The sequence below is a fragment of the Acanthopagrus latus genome, chromosome 3 (genome assembly GCF_904848185.1).
Source record: "Acanthopagrus latus isolate v.2019 chromosome 3, fAcaLat1.1, whole genome shotgun sequence".
NCBI lineage: Eukaryota > Metazoa > Chordata > Actinopteri > Spariformes > Sparidae > Acanthopagrus > Acanthopagrus latus.
The window spans coordinates 20783948-20811479 of record NC_051041.1 but is presented as its reverse complement, the minus strand read 5'-3'; the positions used below and the strand labels follow the sequence as shown (position 1 = coordinate 20811479).

Sequence of the window (27532 nt, the reverse complement as noted above, 5' to 3'; positions counted from 1 at the left end):
AACTGTCCCTGACAACTAAACAAATGAATACATAGAAGAACTGCAAACCGTAACACTTGCGTACCGACTTGAAAATGTACCACTGATAATTAAATTCTTTGGTTTCTTTCAAATGTGAAAAAATAACACATTTTTAACTTGAGTAGAATAAATGATGCTGCATTCATCTTTAGTTCTTTCTGAATAAAACAAGGTCAATAAACAATTAACTCAAACATACACTGTTACATCTTTTATTTAACAAGAAACAAAATATACAGGGCCAGATAAAAGTACTGCAAAAGACAAAAAAGGAAACATCTTTGGTTCCTTCTCATGGTCAATGAACCTCCATATCCACCACTGGACTGGAGGCTGCAATGAGTCTGTCCTGTGAGACTATGGAAGAAATTAGGTTTGCCATTTCTGTTCAAGTTGAAAATGACTGATTCTGTAAGTTGACACATTGTTACCAATGCTACATATCAAGTAGTACATTAGAATGTCTGAAGGGGGAAATGAAACTACAATTCAAAAGTCCATTAACATTTTCTCTAATTTTCCCTCCTTATTCCCACCCGGCTCAGTCACTGCACCTTTTAAAAGCATCAGGGAGATGCACAATATTACGTTCAATGTCAAATAACAGTTGTGAGGCAATTAACAGGGTTGAAACTTAGGCAAAAATAGAGTTCTGCTGTGAGATATGTTGTCTGTTAATACAATACCATGCGGGACAGTGGATATAATGAATATACATTCTCAGCTAAGTGCTTGTCAGTTCAGACTGCCACAGAATAAAACCAAGAGGCAAGCGTTGCATAGAGGTCCTTGAACATTCTCTAGTTAAAACCTGATTACAAGCTACTGCAATTACCAGGGCTGGGAGGAGACAATCATAGCCATGTAAGCAACCCACACACACACACACACACATACACACACACACACACACACACACACACACACACACACACAGAAAGATGGAATGGAAAACAAGTTTAAAGTGGTGATCATTAAAAAAAATACAAGCAGACTGAAAATCATAAAACAAAACTGGAGTAACTCAACAGAGATTAGGAATGAAACTTTGATCATAAAAGTTACACCTTTATACATTTTCTAAATGAATAAAAAATAATCTGATTTACTTTTATAGTGGTGCTCTGTAAAATACATACATTTCATTGTCAGAGTTTATGATTCGAACAATAAATACAGACCACAAAAATTGAAACACTGCACAAAAGAAACGGTGTAATGCAAACAAGAAAACAGAGACATTTGGTCTACAAGTAGACAAGTTTTGTCTCTTCCATATACAAATCTCTGCATTCCTGCCCGCATTGAGCAGCATAAACTACATTACTCTCTATATGTCTATGTCCTTTACATGGAGTTTCTGCATCAGTGTGTTGGTAGGTTTGAAGTAAACCAGGATGTGATATTTATTAAAGATCCTCCTAACACTTTAAAACAGCTTTTTGTGGAGTTGTGTCTACCACACCCTATCCATAGTTGCTAGAATTGGCACCCTGACGTATTGTTTGTCTGTGTTGTTGTTTTGTTTGTTTACCTTGTATAAGGAACATTTCCCACTGATGAACCACTGCAGTTATGGACTTGAAAGCCTGCTGTGGTTTGTGATACTTTATGTGTACTGAGCTTTGGCTCTTGTGTCTGTCTCATGTATCAAGTCATTAATTATGTTAAACACAGCTTTATGCATCCTGTAGTTATCAATTAATTGAACCCTACTGTGAAAACATACGAATTCTGAAAAAACAATGAAATAAGTCAGTGTAATGCTCAAAGGTTTAAGTGTATTTACCATGTATTTTACAGAAATGAATCATACATGAGATGGATAATATAGTTTAAAAGGTCTTATCTATCTACACATATTTCTCTACATCAATCTATACATATATCTAAACATCAATTCATACTTATATCTATACATACATAAATCTATCTAGACATCAAGATGTACATGCAGATCTACATCTCTCTAGACATCAGTCTAGAAATATATCTTAACATATATCTAACCATAAATCTATACATTTATCTAAACATCTATCTGTACATCTATCTTCACATCCATTGATCCATTTGCATGACATCACAGAAGTCCACAGTGAAGAGAGGAGGGCAGCCGATGCTCTGGGTGGACTTGGCGGAGGATCAAGCTGCTCCATCACCAGGTGATGCTCCCCATCCTCTGATTGGCTGGACTATGTGTAAGTCCTGCAGAGGAGGACAGAGATGTGACTGCTGTTTCAAGATCATGTAGTCAGGAGGCGGGGCTTACAATGTACTCCTGTGGCAGGTGATATATATCACTCACATGCGTGGTCACTGGAGTCTGTGTGCAGCAGCTGCACCAGGACTGTCTGCGGGGGACGTGGTTCCTCCACAGCTCCCTGAGAGGTCGAGGCCTCCATCACAGCTGCCCGTGAGGTGGATGCCACCACTGACACTGCCACACCAACAAACAGAAACACAGATCAATCCTCTAAACCTTTAAAAACACTTTAAACCTACCTCATCTTATATCTGCTGTAAACTTCTGAATATTAATATTGGATCAAATGACATTAATTTGCGAGCTACAACTTTTGTAAAGATGCACAATTCAGTCACCATAATACTGTTTAAGGCTAGAAAGGTGGCAGGGTCTGCCACATATAAACAAAGTAAAACAGTATGATATTGTGTTGTCCTTTAAGTTCACTTTGTTTATTCAGTCATGACAATAAAGAGAGACTGTTTATTAAGTTTGTAAGCATAAAAAACCCAGTCAGTGAAAATCTTTCCTTTCTGATTAACAATACTGCAATACTGCACCAGGAACCATTGTACCTCAGAGCTTTTCTGCTCTCCCTCTTCCTCTTCTTGCCCTAGCGATGTATGTGTGATGTAAACATGTATGCGTTTGTGAGCAGTGTGTGCAGGAGCAGGAGTGCAGCCATCTGGTTGGATACTGATGCCTTCATAATCCTTCAGAGGAGTGGCAGCAGTCTCACTGAGTGCACTCTTCAGAACTTCCACTGGCTGCGTGGCTGCTGCAGGAAGAACCAAAGTAAGAGTTGGCGGTGGCGGTGTCAGGGCGTCTTTAACTCTGGACTGCCACCTGTGGTCTCATCATCTTTTGTAGATTCTGAGGCTCCTGCGGACCAAAACTTCCTGTAGTAAAGGTCTTGATCTAGCTTTTGTGTGGATTTGATGTGGAAGTGAGTGAGAGCAATGGGTTTTGATACTGTTTTTCATCATCTCACCTGACTGCACTCTCCTGATCTTCCGGCAGTGTGCACTGGGCTGTGACAGGCCCAACCAGGATCACACCTGAAGACAGAAATGAGGGAGATGGAGTGCAGTGTCGTAGGAAGGGCGGGGTATCTTTTACTCATGACTGCCATCTTTTTGCTCATCATCTTACGACGGCTCGTCTCGGACCTCTCTGTCTTGCAAGGAGTGGATGATGCTGCTAAAGCCCCATTGCTACAAAATGGTCATATTCACTGTTACACTAGTGTCCCGGAAACACAACAGAACTCAAATGATAAATCATCACTAACAAAGCACCACCTGTGTATTCCATATGGAAGCGAGAAGTGGAAGGTGGCAGTGTCGTAGGAAGAGCGGGGTGTCTCTTACTCATGACTGCCCCCCTTGGTCTCTTTGGTCTGTGTATTTCATATGGAAGTGAGTGAAAGACAAACATGGCAACATGTTTGATACTATTTTTCATCATCTCACCTGACTGCACTGATCTTCCAGCAGCATGTGCTGGGCTGTCGCAGGCTCAACCAGGATCACACCAGATTGTAGAACTGTGTGAGGTGGAGTGCAGTGGTCTGGTTGGATGTTACTGACGTCATCATCCATCAGAGAAGGGGCAGCAGGCTCACAGTCACAGTCCTCATTCAAGGAAGTGAAGCTTGAACTTCCTGAGGTCTTGACAATTTAAGTCCTGCCACTTAACATGAAAACACATACACACAATGTTTCTGTCAATGTCTTGAACCATGTATCTGCTATTATTTCTGGTGAGCTGATCTACTGCCTGATCTGAGAAATGGGTGTTGTGATTATAGAAAGACATCTCACCTGACGTTGCCCCCCGACCTAGCAGCAGCATGTTCTCAGCTGTGACAGGCCGAAGCATTGACAGAGGTTACACATGAACTGAAGGTCTTCCTCATCCAGGAGAAGACACGTTGGAAGCGATTCTTCTTCTTCTTCTGAGGCTTCTTCTCTGCCCCCATATTTTCTGATAGTCAAAGGACATTAAAGACCTCAGCCATACTCCAAAATGCACAAACGTTCACACACAAGTAGAGGTGACTGTTACTTACCACATGAGCCCGAGTCCTCACATATGGAGGACTCCTTGACACTATCAATGTTGTTCACTAATGATGTCTTGTACAGGCCAGACTGAAAACTGAAAACACAAAAAAAGTTAGACTGTCATTCCTGTTACTGTCATCAAATTTTACAGCTGCAATAAGGAACTTGTTGTTTCTGAGGCTTCTCCGGACCAACACCTCTTGTAGTAAAGATCTTGATCTAGCTTTCGTGTGGATTTGATGTGGTAGTCAATGAAAAACAAAGGCATATTGTTCTGATACTATTTTTCATCATCTCACCTGACTGCACTCTCCTGATCTTCCAGCAGTGTGCACTGGGCTATGACAGGCCCAACCAGGATCACACCTGAAGACAGAAATGAGGGAGGTGGAGTTCAGTGGTCTAGCTGGATGTTAATGACATCATCATCAATCAGAAGAGGGACAGCAGGCTCACAGTCACAGTCTTTATTTGAAGACGAGAAGCCTGAACTTCATGAGGTCTTGTCAATGTAGGTCCTGCCACTGAACATGAAAACACACACAAGTGTTGTCATGAATCATTAATCTGTTATTGTTTCTGGCAAGCTGAATTCATTTCTCATCTGATAAATGGCTGTCGTGATCAGAGGAAGACATCTCACCTAACTTTGCCTGTCTAACCTTCCTGCAACAGCATGTTCTCAGCTGTCGCAGGCCGAATCAGGATCACACCTGATGACTGAATGTCCGGAGATGGAGTGCACTCGTCTGGTTGGATGTCGATTGTTGATGTTGATTTCACCATCCTTCAGAGGAGTGGCAGTGGGCTCACTGAGTGCACTCTGCAGATCTTCCATCGGCTGCTTTTCCTTGGCGGCTGCAGGACGAGCCAAAGTAGAAGTGGAAGATGACAGTGTCGTGGGAAGAGTGGGGCGTCTTTTACTCATGACTGCCCCCTTTGGGCTCATCATCTTACAGTGGCTCGTCTCGGACTTCTCTGTCTTGCGAGGAGTGATTGATGCTGCCAAAGCCCCATTTCTACAAAATGGTCACACTCACTGTCACACTAATGTCCCGGAAACACAACAGGACTCTGATCAAATGATGAATCATCACTAACTAACAAAACACCACCTGTGTATTTCATATGGAAGTGTGTGATGGACAAAGGCAACATGTTTTGATACTATTTTTCATCATCTCACCTGACTGCACTGATCCTCCAGCAGCATGTGCTGGGCTGTCGCAGGCTCAACCAGGATCACACCAGATTGTAGAACTGTGCGAGGTGGAGTGCAGTGGTCTGGTTGGATGTTACTGACGTCATCATCCATCAGAGAAGGGGCAGCAGGCTCACAGTCACAGTCCTCATTCAAGGAAGTGAAGCTTGAACTTCCTGAGGTCTTGACAATTTAAGTCCTGCCACTTAACATGAAAACACATACACACAATGTTTCTGTCAATGTCTTGAACCATGTATCTGCTATTATTTCTGGTGAGCTGAACTACTGCCTGATCTGAGAAATGGGTGTTGTGATTATAGAAAGACATCTCACCTGATTTTGTCCCCCTGACCTTCCAGCGACAGCATGTTCTCAGCTGTGACAGGCCGAAGCATTGACAGAGGTTACGCATGAACTGAAGGTCTTCCTCATCCAGGAGAAGACGCGTCGGAAGCGATTTTTCTTCTTCTGAGGCTTCTTTTCTGCCCTCATGTTTTCTGAAAATCAAAGGACATTAAAGACCTCAGCCATACTCCAAAATGCACAAAAGTTCACACACAAGTAGAGGTGAATTTTACGTACCACATGAGCCCGAGTCCTCACATAGGAGGGACTCCATGCCACTATTAATGCTGTTCACTAACAATGATGCCTGGTACAGGCCAGACTGAAAACTGAAAACACAACAAAAAAGTTAGTTAGACTGACAATCCTGTTACTTCATTTTTGTTGTTTCTGAGGCTCCTGTGGACCAAAACCTCTTGTAGTAAGTCTTGATTTAGCTTTCATGTGGATTTGATGTGGAAGTCAGTGAAAAACAAAGGCAAAATGATCTGATACTATTTTTCATCATCTCACCTGACTGCACTCTCCTGATCTTCTATCAGGGTGCGCTCGGCTGTCGCAGGCTGAACCAGGATCACACCTGATGGTAGAAATGTGTCAGATGGAGTGCAGTCCTCACTCGAGAACACGGACGTGAAGGCCGAACTTCCTGCGATCTTGACAATGTAAGTCCTGCCACTGAACATGAAAACACACACACACATGATTATCCTGTTATTGACATCTTCAAGAATCATGTCTCTGCCATTATTTCTGAATACGATCTGAACTGTTTTCTCATCTGAGAAATGAGTGTCTCGACCAGAGGAAGATATCTCACCTGACTTTGCTCCCCTGACCTTCCAGCAGCAGTGTGTTCTCAGCTGTCGCTGGTCGAACCAGGATCACACCTGCTGGTGGAATTTCTGGAGATGGCGTGCAGCCTTCTGGTTGGATGAACACACTTTCGTCATCCATCAGAGGAGTGGCAGCAGGCTCACCGAGTGCACTGGCCAGATTTTCCATTGGCTTCCATCGAACCAAAGGGGATGCGGCCGCCAAAGCCCCATTGCTATGAAAAGACACAGTCACTGTTACACCGATGTCCCAGAGACAGGACAGGACACCGATCAAATCATAAATCATCACTGACTAACGAGGCACCACCTACAGAACTCACATCTCACATACACACTTACTTTGGGTAGTCTTTGGTGAAAAATGGATGAATGAGGACTTCACGGGGAGTGATCCTCTCATCCTCATCCATCTTCAGCATGGCCTTCAGGAGCTCGATGCACTGCTCTCGCTCTACAGCCTCAGCTTCATTATTTTCCTCTAGACGAATCTAGTTGAGGAAATAACAGTCAAATCCCCCATCGAGAGGAGACAATCAATCACAGTGACAATGAAAGTTACTTCACACTTACTACTTTGAGATCATCCAGAGACTGGAACTTGTGGTCCTTGGTGACACCGATGAGATGATATCTGAGATACTCAAACGGTGTCTGAAACAAGGTTCAAAGTGTTTCTATCAATGTTCCTCAGTTAAATGTTGGGAAATGCTAACAAGAAAATATTCTAATAAAAGAGTAAATGTCAGAGAAGGTTCACTGTGGTACCTTGAGCTCCCAGCTGTTTGACTCATTCCAGTTAAAGTACTTCTTTGACCTTAGACCAGCAGTGAGAACAAGGTCTTCTGGCTGACCCAGAAAATCAATGATGCTCCGCAGCTGGAGATTAAACACAGCATTACATCAAAATATGGAAGAGGAAGTATTGTTCTCAGGAGGGCAAAATAATGCATCGCCATATCAGAATGGCCAGTTCTCGTCAGCTGGTTCAGTTCAATCACGAGGAATTAGATCAGAGGCCAATCAGAGGCAAAGTAGGGCAAGTCATCCTTTGACAACATGCTAATGCTAACACATCCCATCGTAGCTAAGGTACAAAGTTCTTTGAACCACTAAACATCAGATTACGTACTTTCTGTCACACTCAAAGTAGGTTTAGAGCATTTTTTCATCTGTCTGAACAAAACAACAAGATGGTTTCTCATTCCCTATTTTCTTTAAATGTCCTTTTCAATCACAGCTTTAGATGACTCATTATTGTACATAGAGCACTAATTAGAGCAAAACCACAAGCACGAGTGAAGAAACACAAGTATGAGTAACTGACAAACTGTCTAAATATAGTAGGTGACTTACTATTTCATACTCAGACAATCCACAGAACGGTAGTTTGCCGCAGATCATGATGAACATCAGACAGCCCAGGGACCACATGTCAATGGCCTCAGAAAATGGACAGCCCAGTATGATTTCTGGAGACCTGAATGTGGAGGAGAAACATTACACACAATGTTTACACTGTCAGACATGGGAAGGGAGCCATGAATTGTAAACAATTAACTCAGTCCAGTGTAGTAATGCAAATAACGAAATCTACCTAAAAAGCAGTGGTTGTAGGAGCGTGCCCTGGGTGGCTTTTGATCTGGAAATGGCACCACCGAAGTCAATGAGCTTGACTCTGAAGGGTCGTGTTTGGTGATTCTCCATCATGATGTTGTGGAGGTGCACGTCACCATGGATCACTCCGATCCCCTTCAGTGCCTCAAATGCTGTCCCCATCTGAGAGTACAAGGTCAGTAAGAATGTACCAAAGCCTAAAAGTGACAGTGCTTCCACCTGATGGTGCTGATGGTGTTTGTACCTGCTGGATGACGCTTCTGATGTCACTCAGAAGCATGGGCGCAAAACTTGTCATTTCAAGGTAGTCACCCAGGCTGATATCCAACACCTCGAACACGATTGCCTTTCCATGTTTGGTTTGAAAGTAATCGATTAACTCGACGATGTTATGTTTGTCGAGGTTGAGGCGTTTGAACAGTCTCAGCATGGACACCTGGAGAGACACGACAAGTTTGACATGATTAGTTTATTAAAGTCAGTTAAGGTGTGAAGTCTTTATAATGCGCTGCTTAAAAGTTAGTGTTCAGGTAATCACTATATCTTTATATAGTGACGTTATATAGCTTAAAGTAGCTTAAGTAAAAGGATCAGATAAAAGGAAAAAAATTGCTTGTTTGCATGAGGCACCTTCTGCACCTCTTACTATACAATATCTTTTAGAACAAAATCAACACCTCCCACCTCATTAATGGTGTCTTGGTCGAAGAATTTAGGAATCTTCACAGCCACAGTCTGCTCGGTGTCCTTTTTCCAACATTTCAACACCTTTCCGAAGCAGCCCTCTCCCAGAACTTTCAGAACCTCATATTCGCTGGGGAGCTGGACGGGGTTCATCTCGGAAGATGAGGTGGACTCGTTGGATACACCGGACCCCATATTGTCTCTCAGAATACTGAAACAAAACAGGTGAAGAAAGGAAATGTTACTTTCATTCCCTCTGAAGGACCACAACAACGTTTCAGAATACAAAGACAATCATGTATTTATTTAATATTCCACATTTCAGTGATCATCTAGTCGTCTGAGGTCTGAGCAAAATCGTGGGAATTTCCACTAAATGTTACTGATTTCTACAGGTATCTACAAATAAGAGGTTTATATTAGAAACAGTTAAAACCAATTCTCCAAGGAGGGTAATGCAGTGATAAATGTCCTAATTCAAGCTTATAAACACAAAAAACAATGTCTAAACTAAACCAGGGTCTTCAGAGGCAGAAAGGGAACGACACCAAATATGTTAAAGCGAAATTGAGAAAAGGAACTAAACACAGAAATATTACAAAAGACTTAGACAATTAATTAAAAGTACTGTTTTTTTCGTGACTCCCAGAATAAAACAATCCTGCAGTAACAAATCCATCCATGGTCACTGCTGGAGAATGTGTGGTAACGTTTTCGGGTGTGTCCAATATCTCTGCCTACTGGAAAGATGTAGTAACAGAGATCAGAATTTGATTTTAATGTCACTGTTATTTATTTGGGAAATGTACCGACTGAGCTGAAAGAATGGCCAGTTATTTACCACAAACACAACTAGCAGCTAGTAAAAAAGCAATAACCAGGCAGTGGCGAAGTAAAGATTCTCCAACAATCCTTGAATAGACAGAAGCAGTTCAAGATTTTCATTCAGAACACGCTAAATTTTGCCTTGATTAGAACGCAGTTTACAACAGGACTTCTCCAAAATAAGCACACAATAATCTGTTTTTCTCAGCGCGGAAAACAAATAAAGACAATATGTTGTTTATTAGTCGCTAGTCATGCCTCATGGAGGAGACGGTGGTATGGAGGCTGGACGTGACTCTCATCTCTGCCCAACCTTTTCAATACCAACACGTCGTCAAGTAAAAGTTCTAAGCGCTGACAGTCAAACAGTGAAAAGGCCTTCAAATATAGATATATAAAACTGTGAACTTGAACCCTCTCAGACAACAAATCCGGTTACACTTTAAGTTCAGTTTCAACAGTTATAGCAGCTGTCTCAGCTGGACACAGAGAGACGGCCTGGTGTGTTTACACTTGAACGTTCTCATCTCCTAACGTTCAATCGTCTCCATGGTGCACGAGACAAATATGTTGTTTTTCAAAAAAAGGCCCGGTCGCCATCTTTTCCCCCTAAATCTTCCACCATAATTACCTAAACATTTAATCCCTCAAACAAAAATAACGGCATTTAAAAATCACTAAACAACCGTGAATACATTCCTCATCTGTCGCGGGACTTTCGGCACATTCTTAAACTCTAAAAATCATTTTACACAGAGAAAAGTATCAAGTATCACCCAAAACCGACTTTCACGAAAGGCTAGCTTAAATGCTATTAATTTCCAATCTTTTAATTCAACAGTTTACCAGGAGTATATGCACATTGTGAACCAAAACCCACTTTTAAACGTCCAAGAAGATGAATAAATACATTTGGTGTGCTAATAAAAGAAGTCCTACCTGTAGAGACTCAGGACAGCAGCTGCCTCGCCCCAGGGGGTCAACCGGAGGCCACTTCTCCAGAAGTTAAAGATGGTCTACTTCTGGCAGTAGCTGTCCTAGAGCAAAGTAATCCAAAAGCTTTGTTTGCAAAGAATCTTACAGGTGGTCAGGTATAATCCAAAAGGTTTGTCTGAGAAGAGGCCTTACAGGTGATCAGGTTTAATCCAAAAAAAGGTTCGTCAGAGATGAGGACTTCAGGTGAACAGGTATGATCCAAAAAAGGTCAGTCTGTGATGAAGTCCTCAGGTCCTCAGGGTTTTTTTTTTTGAAGTAAAAGTTTTCCAGTCGATCGGGTTTCCCAGATTGCAACTTTCCAACAATAAATCCGCAGTAGGTCAACTTGTCAAAGTTTAATGTGCGAATGAGAAATAAATGATGGCGGCAGCTTTTATAGCTTTGGTCAACGTTCTGTTTCCATGGCCTTCAGTGACGCGCGTGCGTGCGTGTGTGCGTGCTTACGTGCGTGTGGTGTTGAGGTGATGTACGGAGGGAGAATCTGATGTTTGACTGAGGGAGTAAAAACATATAGATCATAAATTACAGTACAAGAAATAACTCATAGGAATCACCACTAACAGTCTGACACAGACGTCCTGTTTTTCTGAAGGTCAATGTTGAATTTTATAAAAGTGTATTAATTTATTATGATGTACGTGGAGGTGGTCTTTGTTTCATGTCAGGCTCTCTGTCTCTGCTTCACAGCCCTGTAAGACACTTTTTTTTTTTTTTGGATATGACAAACTTAAATAGAAAACACATCTGAAAATTTCCATAATATTTTCCATCACTTGATGTTTGACTGGGGCTTTTTATTTATCCACTAGTTGATTAAATACAATGATGTTAACACAGCTGACAGATTATTGTCAGTCACTGTTTTTACTGTTGTGGTATTGCTATTCTTTTCTTCCCTATTGTTTTGATTTTTGTTGTATATGACATGTCTGCTAGTTACTGTTTTTATTGGTCTATTTGCTCTAATAGGGTATTGGTAATCATTTCTCTACTGTTATCACCACATATTTGTTTCATCTAGCATACATGAATGTGAATTCAGGGCACTGATGTAACAGAGCTTAATGCTTAATGTTCACTGAACAAACAATTACTGATGAGAAAAATATTTGAGCAATCAATTAATCATCAAGTACAAAACTAAAAATGTTATTTCCTTGATAATACAAACATTAACCTCATATACAGAACTGTGAAGAGACAAACCTTGTTCTTCTGCTCATGTACATATATTTGATAACTTAACTTGATTGACTGATTAATATATTGATTGGATAAATTACACGTTAACAGCATTAGCAGCATTAGCAGCATTAGCAGAACCACAGATAAGGTGGAATGTGAGTTACAATATGAGTACTAAGCAGTAGCTGAGGACAGTGGTGGTAGCAGAGCTAGCTGAACATCTGAATACAGTACGAAATTCAGAAACAAACCAAATGTGAATTAAACCAGAGACTCACCTGTTGGTGGATTAACAAACAGGTTTGAACCGTTACTGGTGTTTCAGCCATCAGTGAGTTAATCAATCCAAGTACACGATTATTTAACACCCTGTCTGTGTTAAAATGGAAGACAGTTAAGCTGTGAAATAAAATAAGGTTTAAACAGTAAATTTATCTTATTGATGACTTAAGACATAATCTCACAGAAACATTTTAACTCATAAAATCTAACCGTCATACATTTTTTCAGTCTTCTGAACATGCTGTAGATAGAAACCATTTTGATTATGAAGAGCTGGTTCTGAATTGGTATTTTTCATTCATTTTTTAATTCATTAATTGGATCACAACACATCAAGTAATCAATCAAATATCAAGGCTGCTGTTAATGGCAGATTTTTGTGATTAACCAATCAGTTTTTTTCTCCTCAGGTGTCTTGTTTTGTCCAGTCTAGTCCCACATATCAATCCTGGTTTTACTCCATTATGATATGACAGTTCTCATTCAACTATAATTCTGTTTAGTCAAAATTTATTGATGTTAAACATGTCGTGTATTGGCAATATTTGACACTGCACTTCCTCCAGTCCTCAGTAACAAACCTGCCAAATGTGAAGTAGAATAACATATCAGGTATTATAAGATTCCTGTCAATGAACTCAATATTCAAATATTGTCTATAATGACTGTGAAATACTAATTAATGTCTAAATGTTATTATTTTAATCAAGGGACAAACACATGTAAAGGAACAATATGAATCAACATTGATTACAATCATTTTAATTCATACAATAAAATAAAGCAGATATATTTCTGAAAGTCATGTTGAGACAACGTAAGTGCTTTATAAAAATCTATAGATTTGGGTTTTGGTTTCATCATTAGTATCATGAGTATCATATCACAACCAGATCTTTGTTTTTTCTTTTTCACACATCTGTAGAGCTGAGGTGTTTCAACATGACAGACTCCCATGCCTGCTGTCCAGTGTGCTGATCCAGGAGCTGTCCGAGGTACCTGCTTTCAAAATGGTGGGTCGTTTAACCTCTCACAGACTGAGTATGTGTTCCAGATCAGATGACGACCTCAGTCAGTCCCACGCCAGCTGTGTGTATTAGTGTTAAACTGCTTGACCTCATTCGACTGTGCACCAGCGTTACACCCTGTTCAGCAACATCAGTACATTCCAGATGATTTATTCAATTGGCCCGTTAACAGGTCAGAAGGACTCTTTCTATAGAATTATAGTGTAATTACCATGTAGATGTTAGTGAAGGATGAGCACTAAACAGTCAGGAATCACACAAAAACAGGTGATATTGATTATTTAGAGTATTATATAGTAATATTTAATAATTTGCTCTCAGGGTACTTATCTGTTTAAGTCATTTTCAATTATTGTTGTATGTTAATTGTACATTTCATCATAACAGTCAGCTCAGATCACTACTGTAAATAAACATGTTTCAGCATGTACCTCACTCTGAGTCTCTCAGTTTGTTGCACTTTCTTTCTAAATGTATCTTATGACCTCCTCACAGGTGAAGCGTTACAGGTGTGAACATTTGCTCTGACATGCTGAAAGTTTTTGACAGTATTGGCCTCACGTTGTTGCATTTTATTTTTCTACACATCAGTCAGCTTTTAGCTGTCAGGAGGCTCCTTTAACAGCGCTGTTTAACCTCTAACTTTGTGTTCATGCTAAACTAAGCTAACCTTGTCAGAGAGCTAACTCTGATCAGAGTTCACATTGATACCAATCACCTCATTCAAATCCTCTGTGAGAATACTGAATGTTCAGGTAATATATTGTAGTGTGGTCACAAATGAGCATGTGGACCATTAAAGGTGCAATGTGTAAGAACTTGGTGGAAACATTTTTAAGAAGACACCTAAAAAAATAACAACAGGATGTAAATTACCAAGAAGGGAAATTGCTTTCTGGATTATCACGGCTAGAAATAAAACATTTAAAGGCAGCGATTAATAACAATGAAAAAGGAAACTAGATTGGTTTAGGTTTGACAAATAACTTTATCACAATAAAAATAAATCTGTTTTTCAACTTTAGTTCTACTGTTCGAATAAACACACTGAAAGGAGTCAAGGTGACCCATCAAACGATATGGACATATAATGACAATGTGTTCAGTTTAAGTAGAAAACATACTACCATCCTTGCAACCAACAAGCAAGTGAAACAATCCAGAACGATAAATAATTTTGTTTTGTGGACGTATTTCTGGTTTAATATCACTCTACAGTCTCAATATATTACATTTTTTATATTCTAAGTTCGGCTGTCTTTTCACACTAAAATGGTCATCTGGTCCACTACAGTGGACACGCTGTTAAATAAAAAATAAAAATGAATTAAAAAGAGTTAGGGTTAGTCCAAATTGTAAGATTTTTTTAACCCTAAATTAGGTAGGAAATCACAAAAAAGTACTGAAGTTAGCATGCTAATCAGCTAGCCCCAGACACACACCAACTGAGTTCACAATCTGAACCATCAGCTGCACCGCTAACTGAGCTAACTCGCTAATGGCGGTTACAGTTAGCAGCAGTTAGCAGTTAATCTGGTCACGCTGTCCCCTGATCAGTATCTGGTCTCAGCTGCTCAGAGAGCTCTGTGCCGTTGTCAGGAGCTGCAGATCAGAAACAAACATCCCATATTAAACTTTCATAAACAATAAATACAGGAAACAGTGTTGAAAAGATCTGCACAATAATGTGAAACATGTTTTAATCTAAAACATGAACTGTGAGTCAGATCAGCTGAAAAAGACCCAAAGTAAGTTTTAGTTCCAAGATGGAGGTCTGATGGCTGAAATCCAAACAAAATGATTTCAGTCAAAGTTGTAAATGTAAATTACCTTTATTTGTCTTCTTCTACTCACTCAACTGAGTTTCTGTTTGTACTCAGTCTGTTTAGTGCTGACTGTCTTTCCTCTTCTGATGTTTGAATTTTTCAAAGACATCAACTCAAAGACTGAAATCATTCATTTTTCTCTCTCACCTTTCTTCTTTTTGTAAACGATGACTCCAGCAGCACCGATGACAGCGAGAGCGAGAACAACCACTGCAGCAGAGACCGGGACGACAGAAATGTGCTTCTCTGTTGAATACAGTAATAGTTTGTTATTACTGTTCAACATGAATTCCCATGCACTCCCCTTCAGCACCCTCCGCTCTCACTCTTACCCCAGTTGGTCCTGATCCGATCTTTCTCCAGTCTGGTGATGATTTCCTCCTTCACACCAGAGAGCTGAAACACACAGTCGTAATTCGTCCAGTCTTCAGGTGTGACTGATGAAAGGTTCAGGTCAACACTCATCTGGAAGGTTCCATCGTGGTTGGGGAGGATCTCTCCGTGGTCCACCTCCTCATGAAGCTCCTCTCCATCTTTCCTCCAGACGAGTGAGGCTCTGTGAGGGTAGAAACCTGTAGCGAGGCAGCTGATTGGAGAGGAGGGAGTCTTCTGGAGGAGAGACACTGAGGGAAGCTCTGGTAAAGAGAGAAAGAAGAGAGAAGAGAGAAAACAAGCAAGGTATAAGAAAGATGAAGAAATTAGATTGGGAATCAATAACAGAAGCAAGTGTCGAACAAATGTACTGGATACATTTTGTTCCGCAAGAAACATCTGCAAACCTTTTGAAATATTAAATATGATGCATCATATACATCCTTTTTTACTTGCTAGCAGGCTTCGTCTGCACTGCTTATTTTGTTGCAATACCATGTTTCTTGGCACATCACTGCTGCACACTGTTGATCAGGGGAATAGTGTGATACTGGCAGCATGATGTGAATCATGTCGCCCATGTGCTTGTGACAGTTTGTAATAGCTTTGGCCGACTAAATTGACTTTTTAAAAAACAGGACAGTGGCGACGGTGGCCAATTAATGTGATCCATGCATCCAGACCACAGTGTAATAGTGACACAACAGACTCAAAATGATCTGTACACAGATAGAGGAGGGAACTACACCACCACTAAAGACACTCTTCAGTGGAGCTATTTCTATTTTGAAACACTGAAACTGTAAAATCACTTTCCTTAAACTAACTGTGGCGTCACAGTCTGAGCTTTGCTGGTGAGTAATGCCATCCAAAGATGTCTGTGACTGGTCAGGACTAACACAAATATAACATCTGCCAAAAAAGGTGATGTCAGACAGGTTGGATTAATAACACATGACAGGTCAGTCTGAGCAGCCTATATGAAGATCACTGTGTCTAATAAACTACATCAGCTCAGGTGATTCTACCTGTTCTCAGCAGAACGCTCCTCCCATGATCCAAATACTTCTTCAGCCACTTTGGATAATTCAGAGTAACAGCAATCTTATAGTAGTCTCTTAAATTTTGATCCGCGTCCCATCTCAGTGTGATGTTGACAGCCTCAGGTCTTAGAGCGGTCCATATAAATGTATTCAGATCCAATGCCAGGAGGTCTTCTCCATCGTATCCAAACTGACTGAAACTTTTCACCTCTCCTGTCTCATCATCCCACTCACAGCCATCCACCTTCTGTAAAACATGGACACCTGAGACAGAGACAGAGACTGTACTTAACAATGATTCACAGATGAAACATTCAGTGGAAAGATGATCTTAAAACATTGTACATTGTGTGACGTCCTGCGATTTTTTAACCGTGTGTCCATGAATCATTCTATTGTTATCAGTAGTTTGTGTTTCACAGCTTCAGCAACAAGTTGAACAAGCAGCTGATTTATGTGTTGACGTGATGAATGACAGGTAGTGGCTGGACCACTGAAGGCAAACTGATATGATGGTTTACTTTACATGAATCTCTATTTCAGGTTACATTTAAAATGATGTTAAAGTTTGAACTGGCTGGTATCTTGAGACCCTGGATCACTTTACAACTAAGATACAGAACGGTAAAAAGTTAAACAGGCTAGAACATGTTACATACTGTACCTCCACTTTGGTTGAAGAGACGCATCAAACTGTTTATCAAGGCTTTGAAGGTGTAAGGCAAAACCTGGAAACATCTTTGTCTGTACCACTCCAACCGCTCAGGATATTTTATGAGGAATAATTTAGCAATGTCCTTCAGATTCATGCTGTTGTTGCTGTCACAGGACCCCATCAGAAGTTCATCAACCTCCAGTGTTGTCATAACCTCTGGGAGGTTCGGGATTCCAGTTGATGCAGTTGTGAAATACTTCAGGGAGTGAAGCACTGCAAGACAGACAAAGGTGCTCAAAAATAAGACTAATCATAAATATGAAGCTAAGTGGAAATATAAATATGCTGTGTGTATGATTGCCATGAAGGTGCAAAAAACACAATTTTTAAATGTAATATAGAGGCCTCCATTCAGTATGAACACACACTCATCATCACCACATTCAGAAATATGATGAAATCAGTATGAATCAGTTTAAACAATCTGATCAAGTCGAGACAAATGTGAAACTTAACTAAGAACAAAAGAGTCGAGTCAACTGTGAAGTTTAAAGAGTTTAAAGATTTAAATTGTGATCTTACCTGGTGATGAAACGTGACAGAAGAGAAGCAACAACAATAACATTCTCATCTTGATTTGATGAGTGAAGGACGGAGCTGGATCAACTGGTTACTGTTGTTTATCCTGGCAGAGGCAGGAGAGTGTTTCTGTCCTGACTGGAGATGGGCGGGTGAAAAGTTGTTCCCTCACCTGTGATGATCCAGTATATCGCGCAGACCTGCTGTTATGGCCCGCCCATCCGGGAAATTTGGTCCTCCCAGATGCATTGTTATCATGAAAATGATTTTTTCCCCCTAATTTTTGTTGCGATTTATTATTATCATTATCGGTGTTCTTGGATGTACTTTATCAAAATTTTCATTTTGCACTCCACTATCTTGTAGTGTTAGTGTATGGAGTGTCATTTCATTGTGGGATGAAAGTCTGAAAGAATTGGATCTGTAAGACTCAAAAAATGAGGAAATAGAAAAAGCAGGAACTTAACATGAGTCCAGATGCAGGTGAAAAGCAGCACGATGTAACAAACAGTTGAGGGAATCTAATTTTAGTAATAAAGTTCATTCTTTTAGCTAACTTGTGAACAATGTGTCTATTTGAATTTGGGTAGCAGCTCCACATTAATTCAACTCGCTTTAACTGTTGTTTACATTAATAAACTCTGCTTGACTAAGCAGAGATGAATTCTAATGGTGTAACACTCCCAACACTGTTAATTACATTAATTGTTAACGCTTATCTATAAAATTGAGGTGGACCGCTGTTCAGTCTGCAGCTGTTTAATAAAACCCACAGTTTAGTTATATTATACACTACACATTTTGATAAACGTACATAACATTACATAGGTAATAAAAACAATTGCAACAGAAACACATTTTGTTTTCATGATTAATTGACTTTTACTCAGCTATGGGTTACACATTGTATTGCCCTTAATAGACTAAATTGTCATTAACTGAATGCGCCATGGATAGGATAAAGGAAAATGAAGCCCTTTAGTCTGAGGTCTGTTTTAAGGTACGGGCTTCATCAGTCACGTGATATTAGGCCTGTTCATTTGACACACGCACAATGCGCTGAGTCAGAGCTCATCACAGGTGAGGGAACGACTTTTCACCCGCCCATCTCCAGTCAGGACTGAAACACTCTCCTGCCTCTGCCAGGATAAACAACAGTAACTAGCTGATACAGCTCCGTCCTTCACTCATCAAATCAAGATGAGAACGTTCTTGTTGTTGCTTCTCTTCTGTCACGTTTCATCACCAGGTAAGATCACATTTCAAACCTTTGAACTCTTAGGGTTAGGGTTAGGTTAGGGTTTGAATGATAAGAAAGACAAGACAAGGTTTGTTGAAAAGCTGAAATGGTGGCTTTAACACATCTGAAGATCATAAACAGTCATCGGCTTGGTGCTTATTCACATGGTTGGCAATAAATAAATACTATGAATGTGACTGAAATGATTAATACATCTTGTTTTATATCAGAAACTGGGCAACGTTAATATTTAAATAGAGTTTTTGGCTTTAAAACGTTCACAGTTTGAATGTGTAGTGTTGCTATATGTAGAGAAGTAGAGGAACTTGAAAGTGGATAAACTGGATTTAATGCCATACAGAGGAACAGAGAGACGAGGCGGAGTTTATTAAAGGGAACAGACAAGCACAAACTGTGAACTGACTGACTACTGGTAGTAGTAATATAAGTAGTATTAGTGGTAGAGGTAGCAAAAGTGTTGGTAGTCTAGTTATAAGCTGTTGCTTGAAGGCCTACAGAGGCATAAGTGCAAGTCTTATTGCTGAAATATGCCCATCAGCTGAATAAAGGGAATATTTCCTACACTGTGTAATGTCAAATGTATGGAGCAAAAGGTAAAAAGAAAATTACTGAAAAAAGGCAGGAGGGAGAAGAGTTCAGTGTGCAGCATCACAGGTGCTCTCACTCACCTTAACAAGCACGATACAAATTAAAACAAAAACATAAGACTAAAACTGTGAAATTTTCAAACAGTGTAAAAGACTTTGTTGAAGTCTTGTGACTTGCTTAAAGTTTGAATTGAGTCTCCCGCTGAATGTATAAATGAGAAGTTAAGAGTTGAAAATGCTTGAAAAAGTGTGAAAATGTGGGATTTTATCATATTCTGCCATTCATTACAATGGATCCTGGAAAATGCTGAATATTTTGGAAATCATCAAAGATATCAATGAGAAAAATCATACCACATTGTTCTAATTGAGCTGAATATGTTTGAATGGAGTTGATATATTGAAAACTGTGGAAGGCGTTAGTGGATGAAAAAAACACAACAGAGAACAACACGTGTTCGTGATTGCATGCTAACCTGCAACACAAGGCAAACACACACACTTCATATCATATTCATATTTCCACTTAGCTTCATATTTATGATTAGTATTATTTATAAGCTCCTTTGTTTGTCCTGCAGTGCTACACTCCCTGACACAGTTCACAACTGCATCTACTGGAATCCAAAACCTCCCAGAGTTTGTGGCAACACTAGAAGTGGATGAACTTCTCATGGGGTCCTGTGACAGCTACAAAAGGGTCGATGTAAAACAGGACGTTGTTAAATCATTCTACAGAGAGCATCCCGAGCTGTTGGAGTGGTACAATAAAAAGTGTTTCCATTGGTTGCAAGGTGCCTACAAATCCTGCACCGACAGTTTGATGCGCCTCTTCAACCAAAGTGGAGGTATAGTACATAACGTGTTCTAGCCTGTTTAACTTTTTATTGTTCTGAATCTTGGTTAATTAGTTAGTTAGTAAAGTGATCCAGGGCCTCAAGATCTCAATCAGTTCAGTCTCTAACATCATTTTACACACAACCTGAAATAGAGATTCATGTACCATCATATCAATTTGCCTTCAGTGGTCCAGCCAGTAAGTGTCATTCATCATGTCAACATAAATCAGCTGCTAATCAGGGTCCAAGCACAAACTGTGTGAGGACCCTCTTGAAATGCAAGGAATTCTTTCTTTCTTTCCTATTTAGCTCAAGTAAATCGCTTTTTTCAAAGGGTAAATGTTCACAAAAACTCATGCGTCATACCTAGTGAAAACGTACAGGGTTTTGCCAAAGGGTGGGGCGAAAGGCCTGCTAGCACCCACCAGAGACCAGCTGTGGTGGAGTTTCACATGCATCAATGAAATTTGGTACACATGTGTATGGCACGTTGACCTACAACTTGCGGTAGCAAGGAATTATTGGCCAGTAAACAGAAGGCTGTTAGAACTTCTGTGTAAATGGTCCAATCAATCCAAAACTTCCGATGTTTGATCAGAAATCCCACCCAAAACATGCAAAGTAGGAGGTACAGTCATTGCACCACATAGTGGACAAATTAATATTCAAGATGTTTAAGATAATTAACAATAATTAAACACAAACTGACTTGAATCGTAAGATAATAGCAGCCATCGTAACTTTAAGTCTATAAAATAAAATTTAAGTCATTGTTTAGCCTATACAGAGACGTGCACTGATAATTATAAACAAGATCATCTTTCCACTGAATGTTTCATCTGTAAATCATTTTTAATTGCAGGTGTCCATGTTTTACAAAGGGTGGACGGCCTTGAGTGGGATGATGAGACTGGACAGCTCAAAGGTATCTCTCGGTTTGGTTATGATGGAGAAGACTTCATGGCATTGGATCCGAAGACATTTACATGGATCCCTCTTAGACCTGAGGCCGTCGCCACCACACTGAGCTGGAATGCTGATGCAGATTTAAGAGAAAACTTTGTGATTACGTTCACTCAGATTTTTCCATGGTTGCTCAAGAAGTATGTGGAGTACGGGAGCAGCTTTGTGCTGAGAACAAGTAGAATCACACAGTACTCAAAATTAGTTTGAGACATGGGTGCAAATAGGTGTGTATAATTTGATGTAGTTTATTGGACACAACAATCTCCATACAGTCCACTTGGACTGAGCTGCTGCTGTGTTATCACTCTAGTCAGCCTGACATTACATTCTTTTCTCGGTTTATTTTCTGTAGCTGTAAGATTCGATGTTGTCCTGACCAATCTGTAGACCCTGACATTTTGGCTGTTCTGAAATTTCTTTCTATCAATGCTCAGACTGTCATAGCCAGTGTACACTTAGCATGAGTTACGAAAGTTTTCACTGTCTCAGTGTTTAAGAATATAAATAGTTTCACTGAACTCTCTCCAGAGCTTCCCTCAGTGTCTCTCCTCCAGAAGACTCCCTCCTCTCCAATCAACTGCCTCGCTACAGGTTTCTACCCTCACAGAGCCTCACTCGTCTGGAGGAAAGATGGAGAGGAGCTTCATGAGGAGGTGGACCACGGAGAGATCCTCCCCAACCACGATGGAACCTTCCAGATGAGTGTTGACCGGAACCTTTCATCAGTCACACCTGAAGACTGGACGAGGTACGACTGTGTGTTTCAGCTCTCTGGTGTGAAGGAGGAAATCATGACCAAACTGGAGAAAGATCGGATCAGGACCAACTGGGGTAAGAGTGAGAGCGGAGGGTGCTGAAGGGGAGTGCATGGGAATTCATGTTGAACAGTAATAACAAACTATTACTGTATTCAACAGAGAAGCACATTTCTGTCGTCCCGGTCTCTGCTGCAGTGGTTGTTCTCGCTCTCGCTTTGATCGGTGCTGCTGGAGTCATCGTTTACAAAAAGAAGAAAGGTGAGAGAGAAAAATGAATGATTTCAGTCTTTGAGTTGATCTAAAAAAAAAAAAAAGAAAGAAAGAAAAAAAAAAGAAAAAACAAGCATCGGAGAAAGGAAATACAGTCAGCTCTAAACAGACTGAGTACAAACAGATGCTCAGGTTGAGTGCGTAGAAGAGAGGAATAAAGTGAATAAAGGTAATCTGGGACTTACAGCTGTTACTGAAATCATTTGTCTTTTGCTCTGATTTCAGCCATCAGACCTCCATCTTGGAACTAAAACTTACTTTGGGTCTTTTTCAGCTGATCTGACTCACAGTTCATGTTTTAGATTAAAACATGTTTCACATTATTTTGCAGATCTTTTCAACACTGTTTCCTGTATAAATACAGATTGTTGTGTCCAGTAAACTACATAAAATTATACGCACGTTGTTTATACATGTTTAATATGTGATGTTTGTTTCTGTCCTGCAGCTCCTGAAAACAACACAGAGCTCTCTGAGCAGCTGAATCCAGAGACCTGAATGACAAACACACTCAGTGACAAACTATAAGTTAGTTTTTAAGGAGTTGTCAATGACCAGTTTGTGCATAAAAGAGATTCACATCCAACCGTTTTATTCGACCAAGGCTACATCATGCCTCTTAAAACCCTAACCATGTTTGTCTACCCATTGCTAAAGCTATTAGCAAGCTGCACTGCTGTTCAGTAATGGGCGAAACATCATTTAACATGAATACTGTGCAACCAACTGTTGGCACATTATTGATTGTTGATGAATTTTTGTTCATCTGATTGACCCAGCTGAGGAAGGAGATTCAGGTGGTGTGATGGCTTATGTTGAAGTATTTAATGAAGCTCAACAGAGGAGAACAGGTTCAACAGTACATGTGGTAACAGTGTTGTAAACACTTCTCTGTCTGTGATTATTTAACCTGCAACAGGATACTCTGTGGAAATGTGCTTACTTAGGTCATGTTGTTATTGATGGGAGAATATGGAGTTTGATCTATCACAGAGCCAGTGTGTCTCTCTTATGAGACAAAGTGAAGGCTGGATGTTGGAGGAACAGAATGTGGCCTGTTTGGGAGGCAGCACCTTATCTGACCAGCTGCTTAATACAACTGTTACCTCCACTACCAACAAGAAAAGGAAAAGGAACCTCTGCACACACACAGAAGCCTTTGACCCCGAGCATGACCTCGGAGTAGCTGTACCTCCTGGGTGAGCAGAGCGGGGGATGTATATCTAAATAAACCTAATTCCTTTACATTGGTGAACATGAATAAGTGTTAAACTCAGATATATTCTCTTTTTTGTGCTGATGTTTGTCTTTTCAATAAAATCCTCAAGTTAAAGTTTGGCTCTTTTTCTGCATCCACATGCTCAATTGTGACTGTAATTGCAATAATTATATTATTTGAACAGTCAGTATTCTCACAGAGGATTTGAATGAGAGGACTGATATCAATGTTCACTCGTCACGCCAGCATCTCTGTTAAAGGAGGCTTCTAAAAATATAAGCAACATTACGTAACGTTTTTACCTTAAAAGAACAGCTGCAAAATCATTTTGATGGCACGGTGTCTTGTGACAGGGTGAATTGTGCCTGTCACTTGATTTCTGCACTAACTTCAGTGAGAGGGCCGGATCACAGCGTGTTACAAGTGACTTAACATGCAAGTTTTCAACACACATGCACACATGAAACATGCTAATTCACAGAAGTGATTTGGGTTGGGAGTAACAAACACTGAATGTACACACAACATTCAACAATATTTAAATCACATATAAAAAGGTAACACCCGAGGAGTAAAAAGATCATATAATACTGCACATTATCAATATCACTCCTTTCTGTGTGATCCCTGAGTAAAGGCTTGTTTGTGCAGGTAGAAAGTTAGATGATGATAACTTGAAACACAATCTCCTCCTCTAATAGGCAAAAGGAATAGAAGCAGGTTACGCAGGTCTTTAATTACAGGTAGAGTTCAAAGACAGTTATCAAAGACAGGTTAATATCTGTGCTGCTGTTTAGGTTGTTGGATGTTGTGGTCGGCTGCTGCGGGTTCCAAATGGTTGTAGTTCTTTTTAAAGGCATGTCAGTGCAGGACAAGTGGACTTGCAGTGTGTTTTTACTTACAGCTCCAGCAACAGCCCTGAGCTCTCTGAAAAACTGAATGAAGAAACCTGATTTACACACACACATTCTACACAACACTGACATTATAAGAAACTCTTCGCCAAAGTTACTTTCCAACAGCAAAGTGAAGTGGTTTTGTGTTAGAGCCCTGATAAATCTCAAGTGTTTGTCTATAACAATCACTGGATGGAAAAAAACTCTCATGAAATTATTGTGAGGAATTTAAGAACTTTAAGAGCTCATCTTAATCGTCATCAGGATTTTGTGGATTTCAGGTCTATCGGCAGCACAAAGACAAAGTGGAAAGGGTAAGGACAAAAAAAATTGTAACAGGATAGATGAAGATGGATGCACATGAAAATAAAGTGAAAATAGGAGGTAACTACAATTGTTAAAATGGTAAGTGATGAAAACAAAATGACACGGTGTGATTAGTAGCAGTAAGTGAGTCTGACTGATCCAAACTGAAACTTTTGTAGAACATATGTGCTCTCTGGTATTTTTATCTACTTTGGTGCAGTTGTAGACGAGGATGTAACGTCCAGTGGTCACTTATACTTCTCTTCTCTATTCTCATGCACTTGTTGCTGCTATATTTTCAAGACAGCAGGTGTCACTGTTGGAAAAGCTTCAGTTTAAATAGAACTGAACATGTCATGTCCATAACAGCCTGGTGTTTTTTGCTGTCTCTCTGTGTTTTATTGTTACATTGCAATAGAAAAGATACTTTTTGTCAAGTTCATGCTGTAGTTTCAATACAGTTGTTTCAGTTGCAGAATACATATGAATCAATAATTCATTGTTTTCTTCATTCTTATATCTTAAACACTGATCAAATTATTGAAAGCAGCTGCATGTGAAGGATGACTTCTGGAATGCTGTATTAAAGTGATTTATTCTGCTAAATTGAAAATGATGGATATGTTAAAATATCTTTATGCCGCAACATAGATATATGCTGCAGAATATTTTCACACCAAACTCAGTGACATAAGGGTTTATTTCAACCAAACTATAGTTGGATATTGTTGGGACAGTGGCAAGACTGACCAAAATCCTTTTCCAGAGCTTTATTTTGTTTTTGTTAAGTGGAGTGTGTTTTATGACGATCTGCGAGATAAAGTCTTTGAGTCTGGGTGTGTTAAAAAAAAATCATTACCATGCAATCTTTAAAGGTTACATTCACTGACCATATCAGAAATGTATATGCAATCTTTTAGTGTATCATTATGCATTCTCTTGTGATACGGGCAGTATTCACCATTATATTATGATGAATGATATGAGTTTCATCCCCACATCTGCTTTTAACAATAAAATCATTTGTCTCAACAGAACTGAACTGTAAATAAGATTTATGTTTGTGGACTTATATTTACGTCCACACACCAAAAATAGTATCTGAAACTGAGACCAACAAACTTTACTGAAGGAAATGTGGTGCATAGTTTGGCAGTCACATCTGCATATTTACAGAAGTATGTTATTTGGCAGGGTTATTCTGAATACTGTGCTGTTGCCCAACTGCAAATGAGGCACTTTCTGGAAAAAATAAAATCCTTGAAATAAATTTAGAAGGAATTATTTTCCCAAGTCTCTTTGAGAAATCAAATAAAAGTAAGTCTGTAAAGCCTTGTATTGTGTAAACCAATTAATGTTTGTGTGTGATGTTTTCATTTCTGAGTCAGACTGATTTACAACAAAGAAAAGCTTTAATATGCTGAGGTATGTACTTACATTAAAAGCATTAAACATATTACTAGAGAAACATCATTCTCTAGCTTATTAAGTTTCACTGTATTTGCATTCATATTAGTGTCTTGTATTTTCATGAGAAATGTATGATCTGATGGTTTTATTTTAGTTTAGTATTTGCCACTTGTGTGTTCCATGTTTCCACGTGTACAGCACAGGTACATCAAAAAATCTTGCTGTTACATTACAGTTCAACAATGGATGCATTCAATAGATATGTATCTCTGTTGCATGTCAACGTAAACTGGACAAGGAGTGGTTTGACTGAGGGGGAAGGGTTTCTTTTCTTTTGTCTGTCTCATTTACGGTCATTATTCAGAGTGGTGACTAACAGTTTTTTCCTATGTTGAAATGTTGTGATTAAATTCCTCATTGCATCAGGCTGCTGCACAGATGACAACAATGTGAGTAGAGAGATTTACTAACCACAGGTGATTTACTTCTGCATTCTACTTTTAAAAACAACTGATTATTATTTTAGGGAAGAAGCTGCTGCCGAATTTATTGAGGATGACCCTTTCAGACACAATGCTTTCGTGATTATTAATGAAATGTTGGAACTGAGTCTAGGACGTCATTCGGTACTGGTGGATGAGGTATGTCTAGTGGGAACTGCACTACGGTGTCAAAATGTATCTGTACACATTGTGACACCTGTACAACACAGAAAACGATTCCGTTTGAATGTGTTCTGACAACAGATTCTGCACAGCATCTTCTTTTTGGGAGAGATCAACACTCCAAGATATTTCCCAAGCGACATTGTGGGTCATGATGGCATGTTGGATGCGCTGAGGCGCTGCTACCCCAGGCCTTTTAGATGCTGTTCCAGTCAACTACCCAAGAGGAGTCCATTTTCATGTGTGCTGGATATGGTAAGATTATAGTTTATCAAAACATAATACACTAATTCCTTGTTAAGCTGTAAAGAAACACACAAAAAACAATTATTATCATTATCTATTAGTATTGTTATTATTTGTTAAACTTAATTAGTGTCTTGTTGATTATGCATAATATTAGATATTTTCATTTCTTAAAAACTGTATGCTGTTTTTATCAACTTGAATCAGTATGAACAGACTTATGGCTGTTCTTTGGGAAGCCATTTAGGTTCTTCTTCTTCTTCTTCTTCTTCTTCTTCTTCTTATTATTATTATTAT

At 39.6% G+C, this 27532-nt stretch overlaps 3 protein-coding genes across 29 annotated transcripts; 1 reads left to right on the top strand and 2 right to left on the bottom strand.

Annotated features, from left to right (window-relative positions):
* Positions 1-217: 217 nt before the first annotated feature.
* LOC119016814 (homeodomain-interacting protein kinase 1-like) lies at positions 218-11197 on the bottom strand. 27 transcript variants are annotated; one of them, XM_037093097.1, is made up of 19 exons: positions 10786-11195; positions 9022-9232; positions 8582-8773; positions 8318-8499; positions 8077-8200; positions 7489-7599; positions 7294-7374; positions 7063-7211; positions 6705-6935; positions 6398-6562; positions 6122-6213; positions 5873-6036; positions 5522-5741; positions 5293-5382; positions 4979-5193; positions 4792-4859; positions 3261-3327; positions 2330-3151; positions 218-2229 (listed from the first exon to the last, which is right to left on the bottom strand). In XM_037093097.1, the coding sequence occupies exons 2-12, from the start codon at positions 9214-9216 to the stop codon at positions 5912-5914; spliced, it is 1647 nt and encodes a 548-aa protein (XP_036948992.1). In that variant the 5' UTR covers positions 9217-9232; positions 10786-11195; the 3' UTR covers positions 218-2229; positions 2330-3151; positions 3261-3327; positions 4792-4859; positions 4979-5193; positions 5293-5382; positions 5522-5741; positions 5873-5911. The 27 variants fall into 27 exon arrangements, with proteins under 27 accessions (XP_036948992.1, XP_036948988.1, XP_036948973.1 ...); XM_037093093.1 differs by having other exon boundaries at positions 5293-5354; XM_037093078.1 differs by lacking the exons at positions 4792-4859; positions 4979-5193; positions 5293-5382; positions 5522-5741; positions 5873-6036 and adding exons at positions 3422-3483; positions 3571-3668; positions 3742-3961; positions 4093-4255 and having other exon boundaries at positions 10786-11197.
* A 3662-nt stretch (positions 11198-14859) lies between these two features.
* Positions 14860-17864, bottom strand: LOC119014231 (major histocompatibility complex class I-related gene protein-like). Its single transcript, XM_037089228.1, has 6 exons — positions 17816-17864; positions 17243-17506; positions 16564-16842; positions 15490-15798; positions 15311-15409; positions 14860-14939 (listed from the first exon to the last, which is right to left on the bottom strand). Exons 1-6 carry the CDS (start codon positions 17862-17864, stop codon positions 14875-14877), a joined length of 1065 nt encoding a protein of 354 aa, XP_036945123.1. The 3' UTR covers positions 14860-14874.
* A 1148-nt stretch (positions 17865-19012) lies between these two features.
* LOC119016882 (major histocompatibility complex class I-related gene protein-like) lies at positions 19013-23038 on the top strand. The gene is made up of 6 exons (XM_037093231.1): positions 19013-19068; positions 20240-20508; positions 21362-21640; positions 21994-22296; positions 22383-22481; positions 22942-23038. Exons 1-6 carry the CDS (start codon positions 19013-19015, stop codon positions 22989-22991), a joined length of 1056 nt encoding a protein of 351 aa, XP_036949126.1. The 3' UTR covers positions 22992-23038.
* Positions 23039-27532: the final 4494 nt, after the last annotated feature.

What these genes read in the sequence shown, in the direction of transcription:
- LOC119016814 (XM_037093075.1), bottom strand. Translation starts at nt 9,216, where the DNA reads ATGGGGTCCGGTGTATCCAACGAGTCCACCTCATCTTCCGAGATGAAC. An exon ending in TCAGAAGCGTCATCCAGCAG is followed by an intron (nt 8,500 to 8,581) that starts GTACAAACACCA and finishes TTGTACTCTCAG; the next exon opens with ATGGGGACAGCATTTGAGGC. An exon ending in GATTGTCTGAGTATGAAATA is followed by an intron (nt 7,600 to 8,076) that starts GTAAGTCACCTA and finishes TTTAATCTCCAG; the next exon opens with CTGCGGAGCATCATTGATTT.
- LOC119014231 (XM_037089228.1), bottom strand. Translation starts at nt 17,864, where the DNA reads ATGAGAATGTTATTGTTGTTGCTTCTCTTCTGTCACGTTTCATCACCA. An exon ending in CTGTCACGTTTCATCACCAG is followed by an intron (nt 17,507 to 17,815) that starts GTAAGATCACAA and finishes TCTGTCTTGCAG; the next exon opens with TGCTTCACTCCCTGAAGTAT. An exon ending in TCTCTTCAACCAAAGTGGAG is followed by an intron (nt 16,843 to 17,242) that starts GTACAGTATGTA and finishes TCTCTGTCTCAG; the next exon opens with GTGTCCATGTTTTACAGAAG.
- LOC119016882 (XM_037093231.1), top strand. Translation starts at nt 19,013, where the DNA reads ATGAGAACGTTCTTGTTGTTGCTTCTCTTCTGTCACGTTTCATCACCA. An exon ending in TCGGATCAGGACCAACTGGG is followed by an intron (nt 22,297 to 22,382) that starts GTAAGAGTGAGA and finishes TGTATTCAACAG; the next exon opens with AGAAGCACATTTCTGTCGTC. An exon ending in CGTTTACAAAAAGAAGAAAG is followed by an intron (nt 22,482 to 22,941) that starts GTGAGAGAGAAA and finishes TCTGTCCTGCAG; the next exon opens with CTCCTGAAAACAACACAGAG.